General features: G+C 36.9%; 1 protein-coding gene across 2 annotated transcripts in view; it reads right to left on the bottom strand.

The window, feature by feature from the left end:
• Positions 1-21,339, bottom strand: part of LOC122790808 (protein mono-ADP-ribosyltransferase PARP14-like) — a 566,888-nt gene that overhangs the window by 320,154 nt on the left and 225,395 nt on the right. For both annotated transcript variants that reach the window (XM_044058430.1, XM_044058433.1), the window contains one exon: positions 15,357-15,506. In XM_044058430.1, the coding sequence (XP_043914365.1) occupies positions 15,357-15,506 (150 nt within the window). The remainder of the gene's footprint in view (positions 1-15,356; positions 15,507-21,339) is intronic.

The following is a 21,339-nucleotide window of genomic DNA, read 5'->3' as shown; positions in this document are numbered from 1 at the left end:
TAAAAAACTGCGCTCCCTCATTAAATCATCCAAGGCCAACTTCGAAAGAAAAATAGCCATTGACTCTAATTATAACCACAAGGCCTTCTTTAACTATGTCAAGAGTCTAGGGGCAAACTCTCAGATATGCTCTGAGCTAGTGAATAATGGCCATAAATACACTGAACCAACCGACACTGCCAACATCCTGGCTGACAAGTTCAGTGCAAACTTCACCCCTCCCTCTCCACCAAAGGGGCTAGCACTCATCCCAGAAGAATGTGGTGCTCCAGATATCTCAGACACACAAGTAAAGACAGCCCTTGCAAAGGCCAAAATCACAGCATCAATGGGACCAGCTGCTATCCCAGGTTGTGTCTTACATGAGCTTCAAAATGAACTAACCCCCCATCTCAAATCACTATTCAAACTCAGCCTCTCTACAGGCTATGTACCCAAAGAATGGCGTACAGCAACAGTCGTACCACTCCACAAAGGTGGTGCCACAACTGACCCTGGGAACTATTGCCCTATAAGCTTGACTAGCTTGGTCTGCAAAGCCATGGAACACATTATCATGGAGCTCATTAACAGGGACATTGGGAACCTCCAGACACTGGACCCCACCCAGTTCGGCTTTGTTAAAGGCAGATCTTGCCTCCTGAACTTGGTCGACTTCTTCGAAATAGTCACCAAGGCCATAGATGAAGGGAAGGTGGTCCACACAGCATATCTGGACCTCGCTAAGGCGTTCAACACCATCCCACACTCAGTAATCATAGACAAACTCACCAGCTTAAATATTAACCCCTATTTCACGAGATGGGTTGCCAACTGGCTCTCAGACAGAACCCACACAGTAAGAGTGGCAGGCGCCATGTCTGACTCTAAACCAGTCACAAGCGGAGTCCCACAGGGCTCAGTCCTGGGACCCCTCCTGTTCGGTATATATTTCTCCGAAGTACAGGCAAAGGCGGAGGGACTGTGGCTAACCAAGTTCGCAGATGACTGTAAATTGGGTGCAATAATTGACTCTCCAGCTGACACAGACATCCTGCAAAAGGGTCTCACAGAGACAAACACCTGGTGTCAAAGTCACGGCCTCAAGCTAAATGCCAAAAATGCATAGTAATCCCATTTGGGAAAAACAAAGTACCTACAAACTACCACATAGATGGGAATCCACTAAGTACAGAAGAAGTAATTAGGGACCTGGGTACCCAAGTAGATAGCATGCTCTCCTTTGATAACCACATAGCCAAACGGTCAGGAAATCCTTCTATGTGGCACACCTGATCACAAAGGGTTTCTCATCCAGATCCAAGGAGGTGATTGTGCCCTTTACTCCTCACTCATTAGGCCCATAATAGAGTACAATGCCCCATTTGGGATGTACTTCACTAGACACCTGCAATAACTAGAAAGACCACAGAAGTACCTCACTAAGAGGATTAAGGGCCTTAAACAATTACCCTATGAAGCACGACTAAAAAAGCTCCAGCTCTTCTCAGTCGCTTACCGTCTTCTCAGAGGTGACCTATGTCTGACCTATAGGGCCATGTCAAACCCTGAACTAATGGACATGCTTCACCTCAAAAAAACGAGATCCCTCAGAATCACTCGTTCTAGCGACTTGAACCTATGTACAACAATAAACAGGACATGCTGGAGGGATAGATTCCTGTCCCAGTGACTCCCCTCACTCTGGAATAGAATCCCAATCCATATTCGACAGAGCTCCTCTCTGACCCTTTTCAAGAGAAATCTTGATGAGTGGATGTAAGTTCTACCCTGGGATCACTTCAGGAGCCCTGTTGACAGAGGCCCAGGTTACTAATCTAATGGGGAGGTGAAAGCCATCACTCTGTGGCTAGGCTTATAAATGCCCATGGGCAGATAGCCTAGTACTTACCTAAGAACCTATGAACCTATATCCCCATTTGGCCTTTGGAAGGTACCTGTAGCTAGTATTCTTAGGCCCACACATACCTTCATTTCCACTGGGATGGGTTCCCGTCTGTTAGTTCTGTGTGTCAGGCATGGCGGGCACAGCTCAACAATCTGCTGTAGGAGGTCCCTGTCCACCCTGTAGCGCTCCACTATCTCCAGCTCATGTAGCCCTTGGTAGGTTATCCTGGGACAGTACACTCTTCTCTGTCTCCTCACTGTGGGTTGGTCAGCAACATGCCCATCCTCACCACCCTCAGCCTCTTCTACACGTTGTATGATAGCTATTGCAGCCCCTAACATTTTGCTGTTGTGAGTGTTAAAAGTTTCCCGCTTGTTTACACAGGTGGTGTAGGGTGTGGGAAAAAACAGAGGGGTAGGTGTTTGCATAGTTTATAGTGGCATTCTGGGCTGGGCTGGTCTGCTGCCTGTGTAATTGGCTGATTCCGATATATTTCACCTGGCAGCAAACCTAGTACCCCTTGATTAACTTCCTACTGCTGCTTTCCCTTCTCATTGCCCTTCTGCTTCATCCCGGGGGCGCACCACACAATCAGTGTACTCCAATCTGCACACTGCTGCTATTTCCTGGGTTCACTTCCTTTATCTTCCTGTAGATCCCATTGTGCGGTGCGCACACCCACTTACACTTTATCATACATGCTGGGCAGGTTTAGACACACCCCCTGGCTTCTGTGCTAAGCTGGATGCAACCCCGAGCCACAGGGCGCCAATCTGCTGACAGTATGCCTGACACTCCCACACATGATGTCACCTACCTCCTAGTCTTGCGCTCAGCTATTCATACTCTTACACTGTTGGGACCTGCCTTACATGCTGGGGAAAACTGGGATTCACTATCCTTCCCCTCATTTGCATAGAACTGCCTGGTAATGCATAGTTACATGTGTCACACTGTGCCTCTCCCTTAGCAACCACTAGTCACTGGCCAGGTTGTCTTTTGCCTGAAATTGACTTGCATGGCGGAATACTGATTTTAGTTAGACTGCTTTTTTAGGTTTATTTTCTTATTTCCCCACCAATTCCGTTTGCGCACCGCTGCCCTATGCTTCAATGGTCGTGATAGGTGGACATATCATAAAAGTTGTATTTTGTACATTTTACATTGTTTGCAATGCCAGTGGCCTTCTACTTGGTCACTTGCATGCTTCCTCAATGATATGCAGCCTTTATTTGGAGCGATCATAGCTCCGTTTTGGAGTTTGCAGTACAGTACTCGGTTACTAACCGAGTACATTTCTGCATATTACGCTACTCCTGCACGCACTGATTCCTGCTACCTGGATGGCAGATTTACCTAATTTGCATGTTTTTCACCTGCAAATGGGTTGATTTGCATACGGGGGCTGGGAATGTGCAGCACTAGTGCTACAGCGCTCGGGCATGTCAAACGTGCACATATGTGGATCGCTCAGCCGCCATATTGGCAAAATTTCCTCTTACACTAATCATGCACGCCATGCAAGCTTTTGAGAATCCGGGGGTGTAAAATTATTGTTCTTAAAATGTTTTGTAATACTTTGGAGCTTTTCTCCCCAGGCCTCTTCTGTAAAATGGGCTCCTACCCAGTCCATCTTTCACAATAATCAATTGTCAGTATATAAATAAGCAAATAAATAAATGCCATACCTAGGACAACTTTGTCATAGATTCAAGTACAAAATCTTATGTAAATTTTACAGAAAAGATACTTTTCCACAAAGCAACTGTGGCTATTATAGATTTATATTACAGAGTGATGTAATTAAACATCCAGCCACTAATAAATGCTACCATGTCTAAGCTTTTGCTAATTGTAATACTGGACATTCAGTGTATGCTGCAATTTGTACTGAAAGTAGAATGTTTTACATTGGGAAGACTGACAGCTTAAAGAGATGATATATGAACATATATATGATATCCAAAAACAAAATTTAAACAACGCTTTATTTAAACATGTTCACACTGAAGGCCCAAAACACACTTTTAAATTTATGGTGTTACAAGTACTGTTTGAGAGACTTAGGGCAGGTAACATTAAACATATTAACGAGAGTTGTGAATATGACTGGATTACAAAGTTACATGTCACTTGTGCACCTGTTTTAACTGAAAATTATAGCCTTAAACGTAAACTGAGGATAAGGAAATTGCTTCATTAAATTGCTTTGTTAATTTGATCATATGACTGATTAGGTTTTTACACTTAGTTGTTTTAGAAATGTAATTATACAACTTGAGAAATCAATGTATAAAAGTGAAAGCTCTTGTTGCTGTTTTTCTTGTTAAATCATATTTACATGGTTCCAGTTATGGTTATTTGGACTTTTAATATAATGCACACTCCTTGTGTATATCCAGCCCAAGAGTGTAAGTTTTTGTACTACTAACATTGGATAACAACCTGTAAGAGGAGTCAAACTAAAGTCAAAGTGAACTTTACTGTCATTCAGACCGCAAAACAGTGCAACTGAATGAAATTGCGTTACTTCGAACTCAATGTGCATACAACATATATTGATATTAATATAACAATTAACACATATACTAATGCTAATCCAACAATAACAATAGTAAGACATTTATGCAGTGCAGTAACAAGTACAATTACATGCACCAAGACTATTCCACTTACATTTCTTCATATAATTATAATCTTTTATACATTCATTATAATCCAATAAAAATAAAATAAAATGGTTAAAATAATCCATTTATTACATCCTGTAAAGTCTTTTGCAAAATCAAATAAAAAACATAACTGGGTGTATTGAGAAGATGTTCACCTCCTTTTGAATCCAAATAAAGTAAAATAAATCTCTATAAAATCACACAGTTACTAGCTATAATTAGAACAACTTACTTTATTATGACTAGCATCTTGGCATTACACCTTCAATGGTTCTGTTTCAGCAAACAGGAAGTGGTTATAAACACATCAAAAAATTCAAACTCTCCGATCATTGAAAAGACATGCATTTAATGTGGCACTGCTTCAACAGTGTTTAGAAGCAGAAGCATTTCCTCAGGGTTAAAGAACTTTTACAAAGTCATCTTTTCAATTTGATACAGAGAACTGTGATTTACAGAAGCACTGGGAAAGTGCAGGTTTAAATTATTCTCTGGAATGTTCATGTATACTTTCTGAATTTGGCAAAAGGTAACAGAAGCTGTACAAATTAAAAAAATGAGTTCAGAAGCAAAACTGCATGTACTTTTGACCAAAATCCATCTGATCACATGAAGTAATATACTAAACTATATGAGGAAATGCAAGAGCATTTGAACAAAGTAATGGCAGAGAGAGATGGGAAGAAATTGATTTCCCAAGATTCTTCAACAATGGTTGCATTTCAGTGTTCTCAACATGCTGAGACGCATGTTGAAGGAGTCACAAATAATAACCAATGATGAAAAAATGGGAGGAAATTTGAAAGAAAGGTACAAACTGATGCCTAAATATTGAAGAAAAAACAGAGATTCTCATTTGAAATCACCCTTTCTTATCAGAATACTTCAAAAATTCTTCCTTACCTTACAAGAAGACTTTTACTCACTACAGATTTCTTATAACCTCAGAAATAAAACTGCCATGCCATTTAATGTCCAAGCAACTTCTTTGTAAAAAAAAAAAAAAAAGGTACTATTATCAAGTTACATTTGAAGTATTTTTTCACTGACAATTCTGATTTTGAAAACAGGGAATTATCAGTTTATCCTATACAAAATGTTATACAAAAGATAGCACTTAAAAGTCAATCTGGTTTTATTTCCTCTTTAAGATGTTGAGTGATTAATGTTTTTCATGATTTTTTTAAAAAAAGAATATCAATAATTATGAATTAAAAACAATTTTTTTTATCATAAAGTATAATTTAAGGAAAGAGGAATTGTTGATATTGAAATTTCTGTCTGATCTGGTTATCAAACCAGCTGTTTAAGGAAGCAACATCAGGGTCATATCTAGAAAGTTGTATTTAAATACATGTTATGATTTACTGCACCAGACTGATGATTATAAGAAGTCACTTCATGATTTTTTTCTGAAGACCAAGGCAGCTTTGTTGAACTTTTGGATTTTACTGATGGAGTAATGCATCCTGTCATACAGACATATTTCTCAACTGGTGGTGTGAACACTGGGTCTAGATGATTGTCACTGTTGAAGGGATACCCCAACCCATGTAAAAAAAATGAGAAAAAGGGTTGTAGATAACTTTACAACCAGAACCTTTGCTTTAAAAATAAATAAATAAATAAATAAATAAGAACCATGAATATCAACTTTATTGTAGGCAACTTTACCTATTTATAAGGTTCAGTTTTCCCCAGATCTTTTAAAACCATTGTAGATGTATCTTAGTCCTCTTTGCTGTACACTAGATGATGGATAGAAGGATAGATTAAATACTCCTAGGATGTATACTGCCAGCCTAAGATACAAAAAAAATTTATAATTCCACCTGGGAGACCAACTGTCCATTCAAAAGTGCGGGTATGATTACTGACTTATTTTTGAAAACATATATCATCTCTTTGCATTTATTTTTAAGGGACAGCCAGCATTTAATAAAGAAGTTACAATATATTGATTGACAGAATAATAATTATTATTACTTTTTTTTTTTTTTTTACAGTGGGTGCAGTCTTTATACCTCCATATCACATAGCCTGGCAGCAATTAGACATTTTTTTGTATTTTGCTTTTCAAGGATTTTCTTATGATTCTAGTAAAGTTTTCTCTAAACATGAAACAGATCTAAGTCAAAGTATCTCTAATACACTTTCAATAAAACTATAAAAACAATGAAGCAAACAGAAAGTGCTTTCATCATAAAGACATATTTTGTCAACACTTCATTAGACTTCTGAGTTTTCTCTAACACACACACACACACACACACACACACACACACACACACACACACACACACACTTTTTTAATTTTTATGGTGAACATTATTTACAACACCTGGGGACAATAATGGGGCTATGTTTGCCCCCACTTGTGCAAATTTATTAATGGCTTTGTTTATTCTCTGTAATTTCTGCTTATTTCCCTTATTCTGATTTTTATTGTAGAATTCAGGTTATGTTTTATGATAATATTTTAAATTTATTCTTACAGTTAAAGGAAAGAAGCACAATTTCATGACTTATTTATTTATTTTTCTAGGGTGTATTATAATAGCTTTTCATTTAAACACGCATGACTGCCAGGACAAAGCGATTAAATATTTGGATTTGCTGATTTATGTGAAAGATGGTAGCATATAAACTAAAATGTTTAGAAAACCTACTTCAGGGAATATCTTAACCTCCAGCTCTCATCCCCACATGTATTGAAATCTTTACCTTACTTCTTAGAGCATGTCAGATATGCCAGGAAGATGAGGATTTTAAAAATACTGCATTAGGTATTTGGTAGTAGCTTTCTAATAAAGTGAGTCAAGTGTTTTTTTTTTTACAGGAAACTTACTCTGTTTGAGTGGGCAGGGGAAAAATATGCAGGGGAAAAAAGCAAATGAATAATACAAAGGAAGATGTACTCCTTTTATTGAAGGTGTTTCCCATATTATTAGGCATCGCTGGCACATGTTTATAGGTGATAAAAAACTTGACCCAATACAACTTACTAGAATTCTGTCTTTTAAAACGGACTGTTTGGTCCATTCAGGTATATTTCCTGATTTCTCTGTTGAATCTCTTCAGTGTGAGAGATGCTCTGTTCGGATGTATTGGGGTTGTTCTAGAACACAGTGCATTAATGAAAGTAAAGTCATGGCTTCCAGTACTTTGAAATGGGGTCTATATCTGATAATCGAACTTTTAAAAGTTCGAACGCCATATGATCAAGACCATATGTTCGAACTCTTAAAAATCAAATCAAATAAAAAAAAAACAAAAATCAGAAAAAACCTAGCTGAAAGCTTAAGCAGGGGGGCAAGCACTCCTGCACCCCCACATCCCCCACTCTTTAAATATACCAATTCCGAGATTGCATTACAGTGCTGACAATGGAAAACTTCCTTGCCGCACTGTATAGGGATCTCTGTTGAAACATTCAAACTTTTAAAAGTTCGATCATATGGTGTTGACCATAAGACATTCAAACTTTTAAAAGTTCGACAACATGATAGGAACCCTTTGAAATGTTGGGGCAGTTTATTATATTAAACTTCCTTGTAATATGTGCTATATTAGCCAAGCATTAAAGGTAATTAGAAAGGGACTTTTTGAACATATTATGGAAATTAGAAATATTTCTGGAAGTGGAAGTAGTACAGCATTTTTTAATATCATAATTCTGATGTTTCTGTTCTTTTTATTACAAGCTCATTTAACCACTATTATGTTGCTAAATAAAACTATAAGTTATTATATTTGGTAGCCAAGTACATTTTTATATTAATACATTACAACTTATTGTCATGAGTAATTAGTTACAGCATAAAAATTTGGTTTAATAGCTGTATTAATGATGTCATCATAACTTTTAAACAATTTGTGGTTTTGAATTTTTTAATGTATGTATTTCCTTTTCCTGTTTATTGAAACTTAAATACTGAAGGCATAATCTAGTGGTACTAGTTGTAATAAAGTATGCGTTACTAACTGTAGCCTGGGGACTCCAACTGTATGATTTTTTAATATAATTTGGTGCTGATGTTAACTGCAAATCATCTGCCTAAGTTAATTATTTTATTTGACAGATTGTTAATATTTACATGCAAAAATCAAAGAATCTTATGATTTATTGCCTGCATGTAAAAATAGGGTATGTGATAAAGGGCAGACTTGACAAACACCAGGGTGCCGAAACAAAATATCATAATCAGTTCCACTGTTATGAAGAAATTATTTTGTTTGATAAAAAAGTAAACTTCTTAAGTTGTAAATATTTAGGGGAATATTCAACTTCTTTAAAATCAAAAATAAATATTCTCAAGCAATTGAATCAAAAGGCTTCTGAGTATCAAAGGAGCTAACAACAGTGTCCAAAGAATGATTATTCCCTTCTTCTTAAAACAGTTGGATTATAGAATTTGAACAGATGCTGTCATTATTTTTTCTGAAATAAACCCAAACTGACTAGATTATAATTGGGCAATAATATAAGAAACAGTATACGACTGCATATTTTTCAAATAACTTTGAAATCTGTATTAAGTTAATTCAACTGGGTGGTAATTTGATAAATTTGTACTGTCTGCATCTTTTATAAATAAAGTAGGTTTAGCTGAAGAGAAATAGTGTCTGGTATATTCTCAGAAGATGCCAGCTATATTATTAATTGTATCAAGACAAGACTAAGCTCCTTAGCAAAATATTTGTAACATACAATGGATATTGAATCTGGGCTACAAGCTTTATTACAAGGGAATGACATTGCTTCTTGAATTTAAATTTCAGAAAATAAAACTTGAAAATTTAATAGAGCAAGGGCATGCTGTTTAACAAAATAACATACAGCCTCTCTCTCTTTTATTATTGGAGCAGAATATATTGTATTAAAATATGTTGAGCAGATGGAAGGAGTACTTTGAGGGGTTGATGAATGAAGAGAATGAGAGGGAGAGAAGGTTGGATGATGTGGGGATAGTGAATCATGGAGTGCAATGGATTAGCAAGGGGGAAGTAAGGATAGCTATGAAGAGGATGAAGAATGGAAAGGCTATTGGTCCAGATGACATACCTGTGGAAGCATGGAGGTGTTTAGGTGAAATGGCAGTGGAGTTTTTAACCAAATTGTTTAATGAAATTTTGGAAAGTGAGAGGATGCCTTAGGAATGGAGAAAAAGTGTTTTGGTACCGATTTTTAAGAATAAGGGTGATGTGCAGAGATGTAGTAACTACAGAGGGATTAAATTGATCAGTCACAGCATGAAGTTATGGGAAAGAGTAGTGGAAGCTAGGTTAAGAAGGGACGTGATGATTAGTGATCAACAGTATGGTTTCATGCCGGGAAGGAGCACTACAGATGCAAAGTTTGCTCTGAGAGTGTTGATGGAGAAGTACAGAGAAGGTCAGAAGAAGTTGCATTGTGTTTTGTAGACTTAGAAAAAGCATATGACAGGGTGCCTAGAGAGGAGTTGTGGTACTGTATGAGGAAGTCGGGAGTGTCAGAGAAATATGTAAGAGTGGTACAGGATATGTACGAGGGTAGTGTGACAGCGGTGAGGTCTGTGGTGGGAGTGACGGATGCGTTTAAGGTGGAGGTGGGATTACATCAAGGATCAGCTCTGAGCCCTTTCTTATTTGCAATGGTGATGGACAGGTTGACAGATGAGATCAGACAGGAGTCCCCGTGGACTATGATGTTTGCAGATAACATTGTGATCTGTAGTGAGAGTAGGGAACAGGTGGAGGAGACCCTAGAGAGATGGAGATGTTCTCTAGAGAGAAGAGGAATGAAGGTCAGCAGGGCTAAGACAGAATATATGTGTGTGAATGAGAGGGAGGATAGAGGAATGGTGAGGATGCAAGGAGCAGAGGTGGCGAAGGTGGATGAGTTTAAATACTTGGCATCAATAGTTCAGAGTAATGGTGAGTGTGGAAGAGAGGTGAAGAAGAGAGTACAGGCAGGATGGAGTGGGTGGAGAAGAGTGTCAGGAGTGATTTGTGACAGACGAGTACCAGTAAGAGTGAAAGGGAAGGTCTACAAGAGGGTAGTGAGACCAGTTATGTTATATGGGTTGGAGACAGTGGCACTGACAAAAAGGCAGGAGTTAGAGATGGATGTGGCAGAGTTAAAGATGTTAAGATTTGCACTTGGTGTGATGAGGGTGGACAGGATTAGGAATAAGTATATTAGAGGGTCAGCCCAGGTTGGAAGGTTTGGAGACAAAGCCAGAGAGGCAAGATTATGTTGGTTTGGACATATGCTGAGGAGGGATGCTGAGTATATTGGGAAAAAGATGCTAAGGATGAAGCTACCAGGTAACAGGAAAAGAGGAAGGCCTAAGATAAGGTTTATGGATGTGGTGAGAGAGGACATGCAGGTGGCTGGTGTGACAGAGCAAGATGCAGAGGACAGGAAGAAATGGAAACAGATGATCCGCTGTGGCGATCCCTAACGGGAACAGCCAAAAGAAGATGATGATAAATATTTTAATAGCAACTTTACTTTTTGTATATATTTCCATGAAGATGTTCTTATCATGTTAATATAATTAGGACTTTTGCTTTTTTTATAAAAAAATAAAAAGAAACGTGAATATCAGTTTTATTGTAGATAACTTTACAATCAGAATCTTTGCTTTCTTTCAAAAATAAAACAAAAAAAAAGTACTATGAATATCAACTTTATTGTAGGTAAGTTACCTATTTATATGGTTCAGCTTTCCCCAGATCTTTTAAAACCATTGTGGATGCATCTCAGTCTTCATTGCTATATATTTAGAATAATTTACTGCTATCAATATAGCCAATAATTCTAACTGAGCAGTAAGATTGTAGACTTTTTCTTTCTTTCTCTATTACAGTGAGTTGAAAAAGAATCCCTGCAATACAAGCTTTAAAATTATCTTGTTCACATTACCCAAAAAGATCTATAGCATTTTTAATATTTAATTTGGAGTGAAAAATGTCTTATTAATACACAAAAAGAACAGGATTACCTTTTAATAGAGAAAATTTTGTCACTGGAGTAAAATGGTCAGATAAAGAGGAAAACACCAGCTAAGAACCAAAAAAACAGAACCAATAAACATTTGGCTAAAGAACTGGCCCAGGAACACTACCAACCATGGAGTAATGAATAAATCCTAATTTTATTGCAGGAATTAATAGTCCAAACATTGAGTGCTTTCATCCCAGTACTGTTCGGGGCTTCATCAGAACTTAATTAATCATCCACCCAGGATTAGAATAAAGATATAATTAGATTTTTTATTAATTTCTGTATATTGGATGTGCCTTTAAATTATCTCTCTGCATTTTTAATTGCTTATTTTTAATTGTCTACTTTATTCTAATCCTGAGTGGATGATTAATTAAGAGATGTTTCCCGCCTTTTTATTTAAAAGATTGGGTTTCGAACAGTGTAATAGTTCTGATAAAGTTCCGAACAGTACCGGGACAGAAGTACACAACTTTTGGAGTATTAATTCCTGCAATAAAATTAGGTTTTATTCATCACTCCATGGTTGATCATGTTCCTGGGGCGGTTCTTTAGCCAAGTGTTTATTTCTTCAGTAACATGGTCAGATATTACATGCATGAAGAGTGTTAACTTCTTAAAAAAATGACATTATTATTTGATACCCCAAAACTATAACCCCTCTGAATGGGTAATTTGAATTTCTATAACCCTATTGCATTATAATTATCTGAGAAAACTTTCATTTTTTTTCACAGTTTTAACCCCAGATGAGAAGTCTATATTATAATCGCCTACTAAGATTATTGACTTGGTATTTAAAAACTGTAGTCCTTCCATTAAATCTGAGTAAAAAATACTGTAATGCTCAAGAGGAGGATAGATAAGAGTAATTGCAAGATATTTAAATTTAAAATTAGCTAACAATATGCTATCATTTCCATCTTGAAAAAAACATCCAGAACTTCATAATTTTCTGATATATATGTAAATGCCACCCCTCTAGCTTTATTATCATGGGAATTCAGTAATTGTTTCTTAAATGGACCAAGATTAGTCAAAACATTTAATTTGGATAGTAATAAAATTTAAATCCCATATACCTGTTAAAGACATTTCAGTACATTATTCTTTTTTAAAATCTGGTGGTTTATACCAGGGGTCTCAAACTCAAAAAATGAGGGTTATATAAGGACTACTGCATTCATCTGAGGCCACAGTCTCCAAAACAAAATGAAGGGTAGTCAGTACGGCCAGGAATGTAGTGCAGTAGTTTCCTTCTCGTAGTATTATGCTGATCTGAGGGCTGTTTGAGGGTTGAAAGTCATGAGTTTGAGATCCCTTGTTTAAACCATAAATATTTAATGTTTTTATATTAATGTAGGCAATAACTCCAAGTCATTACAATGCCAGTCATGCAAGGTGACCCCACCTCCAAAGAAAGAAGATTTACTAACTCCATTGTTGAATTCGATTCTTCCTTATCTATCAAGAGGCTAAGGCACAGTATTTAATGTCTGAAGCCTTTTACAGGCTTCCTTGGGTATTGCAAAAGATAATGAGAGACCTTTACAGTTAATTTGCAATAATTCAGAGGATACAAATTCTAACTGAAGTACTTTTCAACTATAAACTGTCTTCCAAGTCCTGAAAATGTTGATCTGAATTTGATTAAATAAAAAGTCTATGCTTAAAAGCTGTAGACAATCTTAGGTTTCCATTAATCATTGAAAAAACTTTACAATCACTGCTCTGTTGTATCTTTGGTTACAAGGGTAAATCCTGTCAGCTTAATCTATTTTAACCATATGCAGGGTATTTATTTTGTGACGCCGTACAGATGTGAAAGGAGACTGAACATAATCAAGATATTTGATTACACCAGTTATTCATAGATTTAGCCTGTAAGCTCTCATTTCAGAATTGAATAGTCTGTTTTGAACCTCCTGAAAAGCTCTTCTAATACATTCTAATTTGTAGAAAGTTGATCACAGTGCATTGGCAAATCATATAGTTTAGTTTCTAATCTTGCATGACTGAAAAATTAAATTCTTCTTTCTGAAGAAGTAAAAGTTTTACATCATTTATTTTTTCCTTGAAATATGATAGAAAGGAGCACCACTGAATTGAGAGAATCTGGATTTCTAAGAACTGAGCTAGCCCAGGATGGAATGCCCCCAATTTCATGATAAATCTGGTTGAAAAAAATTTTTTCTTTAAACCTTCTGGCAGTCACCAACAAAGCAGCTTCATTTTTATTATTTAAAAGTTCAGTGCCTGTATTCTTGCTGGTTAAAGTAGATTAACTCATCTCAGATTCTGTTTTGATCACAGCTGATGAACCAACAGTGCTCTAGTAATAATCACTAAATTCAGAAGAGGAAATACTCTGCTTGTAACCCTCCTGTGCAAGGGCATTCAGACATCCCTCTTCCAAAACTGCTACAGCAGGTAAATATTTTATCATTTTCCCCTGAAAGATATTTTATAGCTCACTAATTGATTGAGTTGGGGAAACAAGAAGTAAAGCTCCTTCTACAGCCAGTTCCTCAGCTGTTTGGAAATCAATTTTTAGTTCTAGGTTTAGCTCAAGAAATTTTTCTCTCTGCACTTCATCAGTAAGTAGCGAACAAATCAGTACTTGAATACACTGAAGAAAGTGCATAAAATTAAGTTTTAACTTCTGTTAATGAATACAAAAGAAAATATGCTTTCCTGAAAAATGTTCTCAGGCTCAATGCAGGGAAAGCTGCCTGGACTCCCATAGCATTCTAGACTAGTGCACAGGAGAACATAAAATTCAAAATAAACTCAAAATATGATATGGTCTTACGTGATTGTAACAGGAACTTTTATTTAAGTTGCTTTTAGTCATTGTTTATAGTATCTATGGCAACTCAAATTGATTATTAATGCATTCATTGTTATTTATATGAGAGTTGTTGCTTTGTACTATAACAATATGAGCAGGAAGCATTGTTAAATGTCTGATGAAGTGTAGTGGTCCTACGTGAAAGTGCTCACATTTCTCTGTGTATGTTTAACTAATAAACACTTGGATTTTACCTGCCGTGTTTGTCGCTCTTTGGTTTACATTTTCTGGAGTTTATTTGTGGTACCTGACGAGTGACTTAATTCAGAGCAGTGAATTGGTTTCTTGGACTCCAAATACACTCAGTCAATAAAAGATTTTAACATCAATACGTTTTCAAAGACTCCATATTTGTTGCCTATGTATTCAATCTCTTTATGTTTGATTTAATTTTACTGAATACTGCGGTTTATACTCAGTATGCTGATGACATTAAGACAAAGATTGAATACATCTGTGGATGTTACACAGATGTACAACTCTTTACTTCATAGAGCTAAATAGACTTCTAATATTAAAACAAATTTAAATATATACATACTCTATGTATAAAGTCTAGTATAATAAACTAATGTAAACTGTCAGATTTGCCCAAAAAGTAAGAAAAAGCAACTAGGTCAATACTGTGATATATAACGGCTTGAGATGCAAGAAATGCTTTTATAGTACTGGGGACATGCATTTCCAATTTATTAACTGAATAAATCTGAATGCTTTCAGCCAGCATACCGTCTTATCAACATTTTAGAGAGTTTAATGCTTGCATCTCTCCAGGATGAGTTGGAATCTATGGCTGGTAAAGGACAATTTGGTCTTCCCTCCTTAGACTGCTATCTGTGAGACTGCCATCAGGAAAAGAAGAAGGAAACTGAAGTAAAGTGAAGTGATATAATGATTCACCTTATCACTCTAAGGAAAAAATGATATGATTTCCATAATGAATTCCATGCTTACCTGTAGTTTGCCCATGAAAGAAATTTGTAGAATTCACAATCACATCAGCTGTTTCCGTGACGATATTGCCAAGAGAAATGTCTATGTTCACTCCATTTATGATTACGCATTCTGTGTCGGTGACTGAACTCGATGATAGAGAATAGGTCCCTATGAAGGACAATAAAAATGTATTAGGCTGATGTAAATCCTCAGTAAAAGGTACCTAGAAATGTCTTACTCTTGTAAATGGTATAATACCCTAGTGTACTTATAAACACTACCTAAATACAGACAAACTGATAGCTCAGTTACATTAACGGTAATAATTTTGGGAATGGCTATGTATCAGAGCTGTGGTAGGTACGGTAACCTGGTAATGAAGCCATTATCACATCAGTCCTCTTTATCCAGAATTCCATTATCAAAAGCTCACATACTTCCAGATATCAACTTCCGACACAGAAGAGCTGCTGAGTCATTTGTACATACATACACACACACACACACACACACACACACACACACACACACACACACACACACACACACCTAAAAACAAATTTGACAGCATCAAAGTAAAATGATCTGAAAAAAGTGAAATATTGTTCCTCTGATTCTCAATTTCCCACTACAGATAAAAAAAATATGAAGTATTTTACTAACTTTATTACATTTTCTGCATTGTAGTTATTGGGTAACCAATACCTGCCCTCAGTACCATATAGAACTATTAACTGAGCAGGGAAATGATGCAGGCAATCAAAAAGTTATAAAGTACAGTAGCCTGTGATACTTCTGAACAGCCAGCATGATCACTGTACCACTAAAACTAAGACATAGAGTATAGGACTTCATACCAAACAGGGGGAGTGGCATCACACCACGTGATATGGCCTGATGAGGAATCTGAGAGTACCTGGTAGACCAGGCACTGCTTTTGAAGACTGGCTTAATCTGGCACACAGAGTATACTAACAGTACAGTATGTTTAAAAAAGTGGGTGGGATGGTGGAAATAACATGGGGTTCATCTGAGAGTGGCCCTGGGCCCCAATGCACAACAAAATGCAGTAGAAAAAAGTGAACACTAAGAAAGGAACATATTTGAGATGGAAAACAGGAGGACAAACTGCACTTACTGGTACTGTACAATGTAGAGAGGCCAGTGAAAACAAAGATGAGTCTTGAGGAACTTCTTTAATTAGCAGAACAAGATGCAGCAGTGGATAGCAGTGTGGTATATGTGGACTTCATGGGGATATTTGTGTTGGTTCTTACTGCTTGCTAAACAATACAACATTTTGGTTTGCCTTCATTATTTCAATGAATTTTCACTTCCAAGGGACTGAAATGGAGCTGCCAGTGCATGCAGTGCCTTGAAAGAAGCTTTCTATGTTTATGTGGGGAGTATTAGGTACTTTGTGAAGAGAAGGGAAGCAGGGTGACGTTGGATTGTGGGAAAGGCACAGGATGAAGAGCGTGATATCTGATTGGGTTAGTGTACTGTATCGGTCACCTAATAAATGGACCAAGCAAGAGGAGGATTTTTAACTGAAAGGTTTAGGGAATGAATAAGAAAGAAGGAGATTCAGCGTGGGGTATTTTTTAAACAAGAAACATTTTTATTAAATTATCACTTATGACATAGTCAATCATACATTTATAGAAATGAAAAATAACCATATTGACATAATTCCAGCTGCAAGCGTTTTACATCACAAACCATACTGACATAACTCCAGTTGCAAACATTACACATCACTTACAATCTGCCCAATCATTGTCAGTCAAGCATTACATAGCTCATTTAAGTCCTGCCTTCTTTTAAACCTCATTCCTCCCCTGTATGTATTCTTCCCACAATTCCCATTTTTTCCTATGTAATTTCCTCCTACCCTTTTTTAAAGACATCAATTCCCATTGTTTTATCTCTGTTACTATATTCAATACTTCTAGTACAGTTGGTTTAGACTTCAATTTCCATTTTCTAGAAATTGCTTTTTTGGCAGCCACCATAATTAGGCTTTGCATGCCCTTACTATGTCTAGCCAATTCAGATTCTGTATTATAGCTCAGAAAAATCATTCCCCTAGTTACACCAATTTGCACACCCAGTATCTCTGACAGAGTAGTCTGCAGGGAATCTTTAAAATCTGCCAACTTACTATACTCCCAGAAAATATTTTCCCAATTACCTCTTTCATCCCTATCAAACCCCAACATTTACTGTCTAACTGAGGAAAAATTCTCTGGAATCTATTGGAGGTATAAAAATGTCTATGTAAACATGTCCAAACAAACATCCTAAATCTTCTAGATTTGCTGCATATTTGGAAGACATACATATATACCCCCATTGTTTCTTTGTGAATTGCTTATCCAGTCTCTCTTTCCAATCCTTTCTAACCTCCTCTGATTGATTCTTATAGTTATCATGCAATATTTCAAATGCTGTATTATTTCTTTTTAAACAGCAGTTTCTGTTCTAGAGTCTACTATAAACTCTACCAATGCTGGTCTTTCATTTAGGAACCCCTATTTATTTGACTTTAGCTCAGAGGTTACAGCACTGGTCTTGTAAACCAGGGGTCGCGAGTTCAAATCTCGCTGGGGCCTTTCAAATGAATTTTAGGGTTGGGAGGGTGGCCTAATGGTTAAGGTGTCTACCTTACACACACGAGGTACAGGGTTTGAGTCTCACAAGGGATAATTGGCTAGGCTTAAAATGGCTCGCAAGGGCAGTTAGCCTAGTACTAACCTATGAACCTATACTCTGATATTAGTCCTTGATAGGGAAGGTAATCCCTAACCTGCAGTCCAAATAAATTTTGGTGTCTTCCCATTCTATTACATTTCCCTCTCTAGTTATTTGCTCCCAATACCTTGGTTCCTTTGCCAGTTTTATCAAATAAATTCCAGCCCCCCCCTCTTTCCTATTGTCTGTATTCCTAATTGCAGTCATCCCTATTGGCAGAATCTCCCTTCTCCAGTCCCACATCGGCTTAGTTCTTAGAACACTTTCTGCTACTTTATGAATATAATATTCTGTATGATTATTGTTATTCTCCTTAAAGATCTCCATCCAAAAACCCAGTCTCTGCTTGTTTCTTGAGCTTCTCCTCTGTTTCATCATCATCCATTTCCACTTTGAATTATAGGTTTCTGCTTGTGCTATGTATAGCAGCCTTAACTGTGTAGCTCTGAAATACCCCTACAAATTGGGTAATCCCAATCCGCCATGTTCTATTGGAATAATCAGCTTATCCCACTTGCCTCTTGCCATCTTCCCCTCCCCTCCCCTCCCAGATAAAATCCTTCAGCTTTTATTAATTGCTTTCCACAACTTCTCCTCTGGTTGATACAAATATGCCTGGCCTGTCTATAAGACTAAAGGGACTAAAAACATTTTAACTGCTTGTATCTTGAGATCCATATCCATATAACAGAACTTCTGTTTTTTTGTTTTTTGTGTTATCTTTTGCTTAGTCTCTTCCCACATATCCTTAGCTGCCACACCGGCATACTTTTTAATCCATACTCCTTAATACTTAATTTTATCATGTCCCCATAAATATGGATATTTTTGAACCAATCTGTGTGTGGGTATATAATTTACTGATATTGCCTTTGTCTTAGCTCCATTAATTTTGCATCCTGAAAAGATCTAAAACTGTCTCAAAATGTTCCACAACACTTTAATGTCCTTTTCTGGTTTCCTCAACTATAAAATAATATTATCTGCAAAGACAGACAGCTTTTCTTGACTAATATACCAAATGGGTCTATGTTCACACACTGAATGATAAAATCTCCAATGGCTATCCATCAAAAGCAATACATCATCATACATTTCAGCGAATGTGCATGTCATCAAAGTTGCAACACAGGGAATTTCAGCACTGGGCTAACATAAGGAACTTTGCCTTTTTCCCCACTGCAGTGCAATCTCAGAGTTTGTATACATTGTTAGGGATGTGGGGGAGTGTAGCCCCCCCACTTGTGTGGGTTTTAAGTACTACATTTTTTCTGATGGTCGCAGTGTTGGCCGAAAAACAAAACTCCCAGTGTTACAACTTTGATGAAGTCCACATTTGCTGAAATGCACTTCGACGTATAGTGTTCAATGAATAGCCATTCAGGAACTTGAACATTCAATGTGCGAACACAGACCCATACCAATTATATCCTTGAATTTCTGAGTCCTTTATTTTTTTTTTTGCCAATGGTTCTAAATATAATGAAATAATAAAGGGGAAAGAGAACACTTCTGCCTGGTTCCTCTGCTCAAGCAGAAATTATCAGAGAAGGACTCACCCACTTTAATTTTTCCCTCCAATTCCTCACATATCCTCCTACTCAACCTTATAATTTTATCAAGAAATGCAAATGCTTCCATTGTCCTGCTCATAAGGTACCAGCCTACTCTGTCAAATGCTTTCTCTGCATCAAGACCCACTACCAACAGCAATATTTTCTTACATTCTGCTTCCCACTGGATCATCAATGCTCTGCTAATGATGTCAAATGTTTACCTCCCTTCCACAAAACCACAATGATCCATATCTATCAATTTTAGCATCACTTTTGCCATTCTTTTAGCCATTACAGACATAAACATTTTATAATCATAGTTTAGTACTGAAATAGGCCTGTATGAACCTGGATCTTTACTCTCTTTAGGTATTGCAGCTACCACTGCTTTTTTCCTGGATGTTGGTACTTTTCCTCTACAACAAAACCTTCCAGATCTTTATCAGTTATATTCCTGGGGCTTTCCCTGTAGATTGATTATACATCAGCAATTTTATCTCATCTCCTCTTATCCTAACTGTTAGCAATTGAGCCGCATCTATCTCTATCCTTGGCTTATTTAATTCTTCCATAATCATTTCCATTTGTATTGTGAAGGCTGCCAGCCTAGCCAGATAAAACTGTATAGCTAATTATATCATTTGTAAATATGAATGTTGAACTACAGACTTGTTTTCTTAACTGAAAGAAAATACTGTGAAATGTTGAAATACAGGCTTGTTTTCATAAATGAAAGAATATGCTGTGAAATGTTAAACTTCAAAAGATGTAACAACATTGCCCTCTGCTGTAAAGAAAGCTAAGACAAGCATTTCATGTCTGTCCTTTGAAGTTAAAATGACTTCATGGCTGTCCTTTGAAGTTAAAAGATTTGGAGTCATTCCGTCTGGGCTAGCACATTCTTTCTATTGTTTTAACTTAAGGAATAATTGCTAGAGTTTACATGTGGAATGTATTTTACTGATGTAGCTTCCTGCAGGTGCAAGATATCAAAAGAATGTAGTATCTGTTAGCCTGGGAACCCCAGGAAAGTTTGAAAAATTATGTAATGGGAATCAGGACTGAAGATAGCAATTTAAACAGAGAGAATCAGAAGGCATTAAGCATTTTTGTCTTGACCATCCAACTCATCAGCACTCTGTCTGTTTTCTTATGTAAGTTATCTTAGACTTGTGTTTTCTCTTAGAAATAGCTAGAAACTAGAAAGATTACACTGTGTTTTTCTGTGATGTCAGAACTGTACTACTGAATTATTTTAAGCATTTCTCTGTGATCTCTGAACTCTTGACTAGCACTGTATAGTAAGAAGCATTGTCTTGTGTTTTTATTATTTATTATTAAATCTTTTAAAACCTTTCAACTGTGGCTGTTTTGTGTAGAGACAAGTTAAGCTCTAAGAGTACACTGCATGTATATAAGGATCCTGTACCAAGTCACTCTAATAAGCCTTGACTGTTTAGTCATACTACCAATTGGATAATCATATTGCACAGTAATAATTGAACACCCTTTTAAGGGCCTTTGAGTAGCTGATAATTATTAGTGAGTGGTGGCAGGGTACTACCATATAGTCTGGGAAAAGGGGCACAGCTGGAGAACCTGTGACAGCCTTCCCCAGGAGTGTCTGTGTGGTTGCATAAACTCTTCTCAAAGTGTGTGAGTGTGTGTGTGTCAGCTACTTGGACAAGGAC

Source organism: Protopterus annectens, chromosome 16.part0 (assembly GCF_019279795.1).
Source record: "Protopterus annectens isolate FY-2018-M chromosome 16.part0, PAN1.0, whole genome shotgun sequence".
NCBI classification, from domain to species: domain Eukaryota; kingdom Metazoa; phylum Chordata; order Ceratodontiformes; family Protopteridae; genus Protopterus; species Protopterus annectens.
Note: the sequence above shows the minus strand (reverse complement) of the source record. Positions and strands in the feature narration are given on the sequence as shown.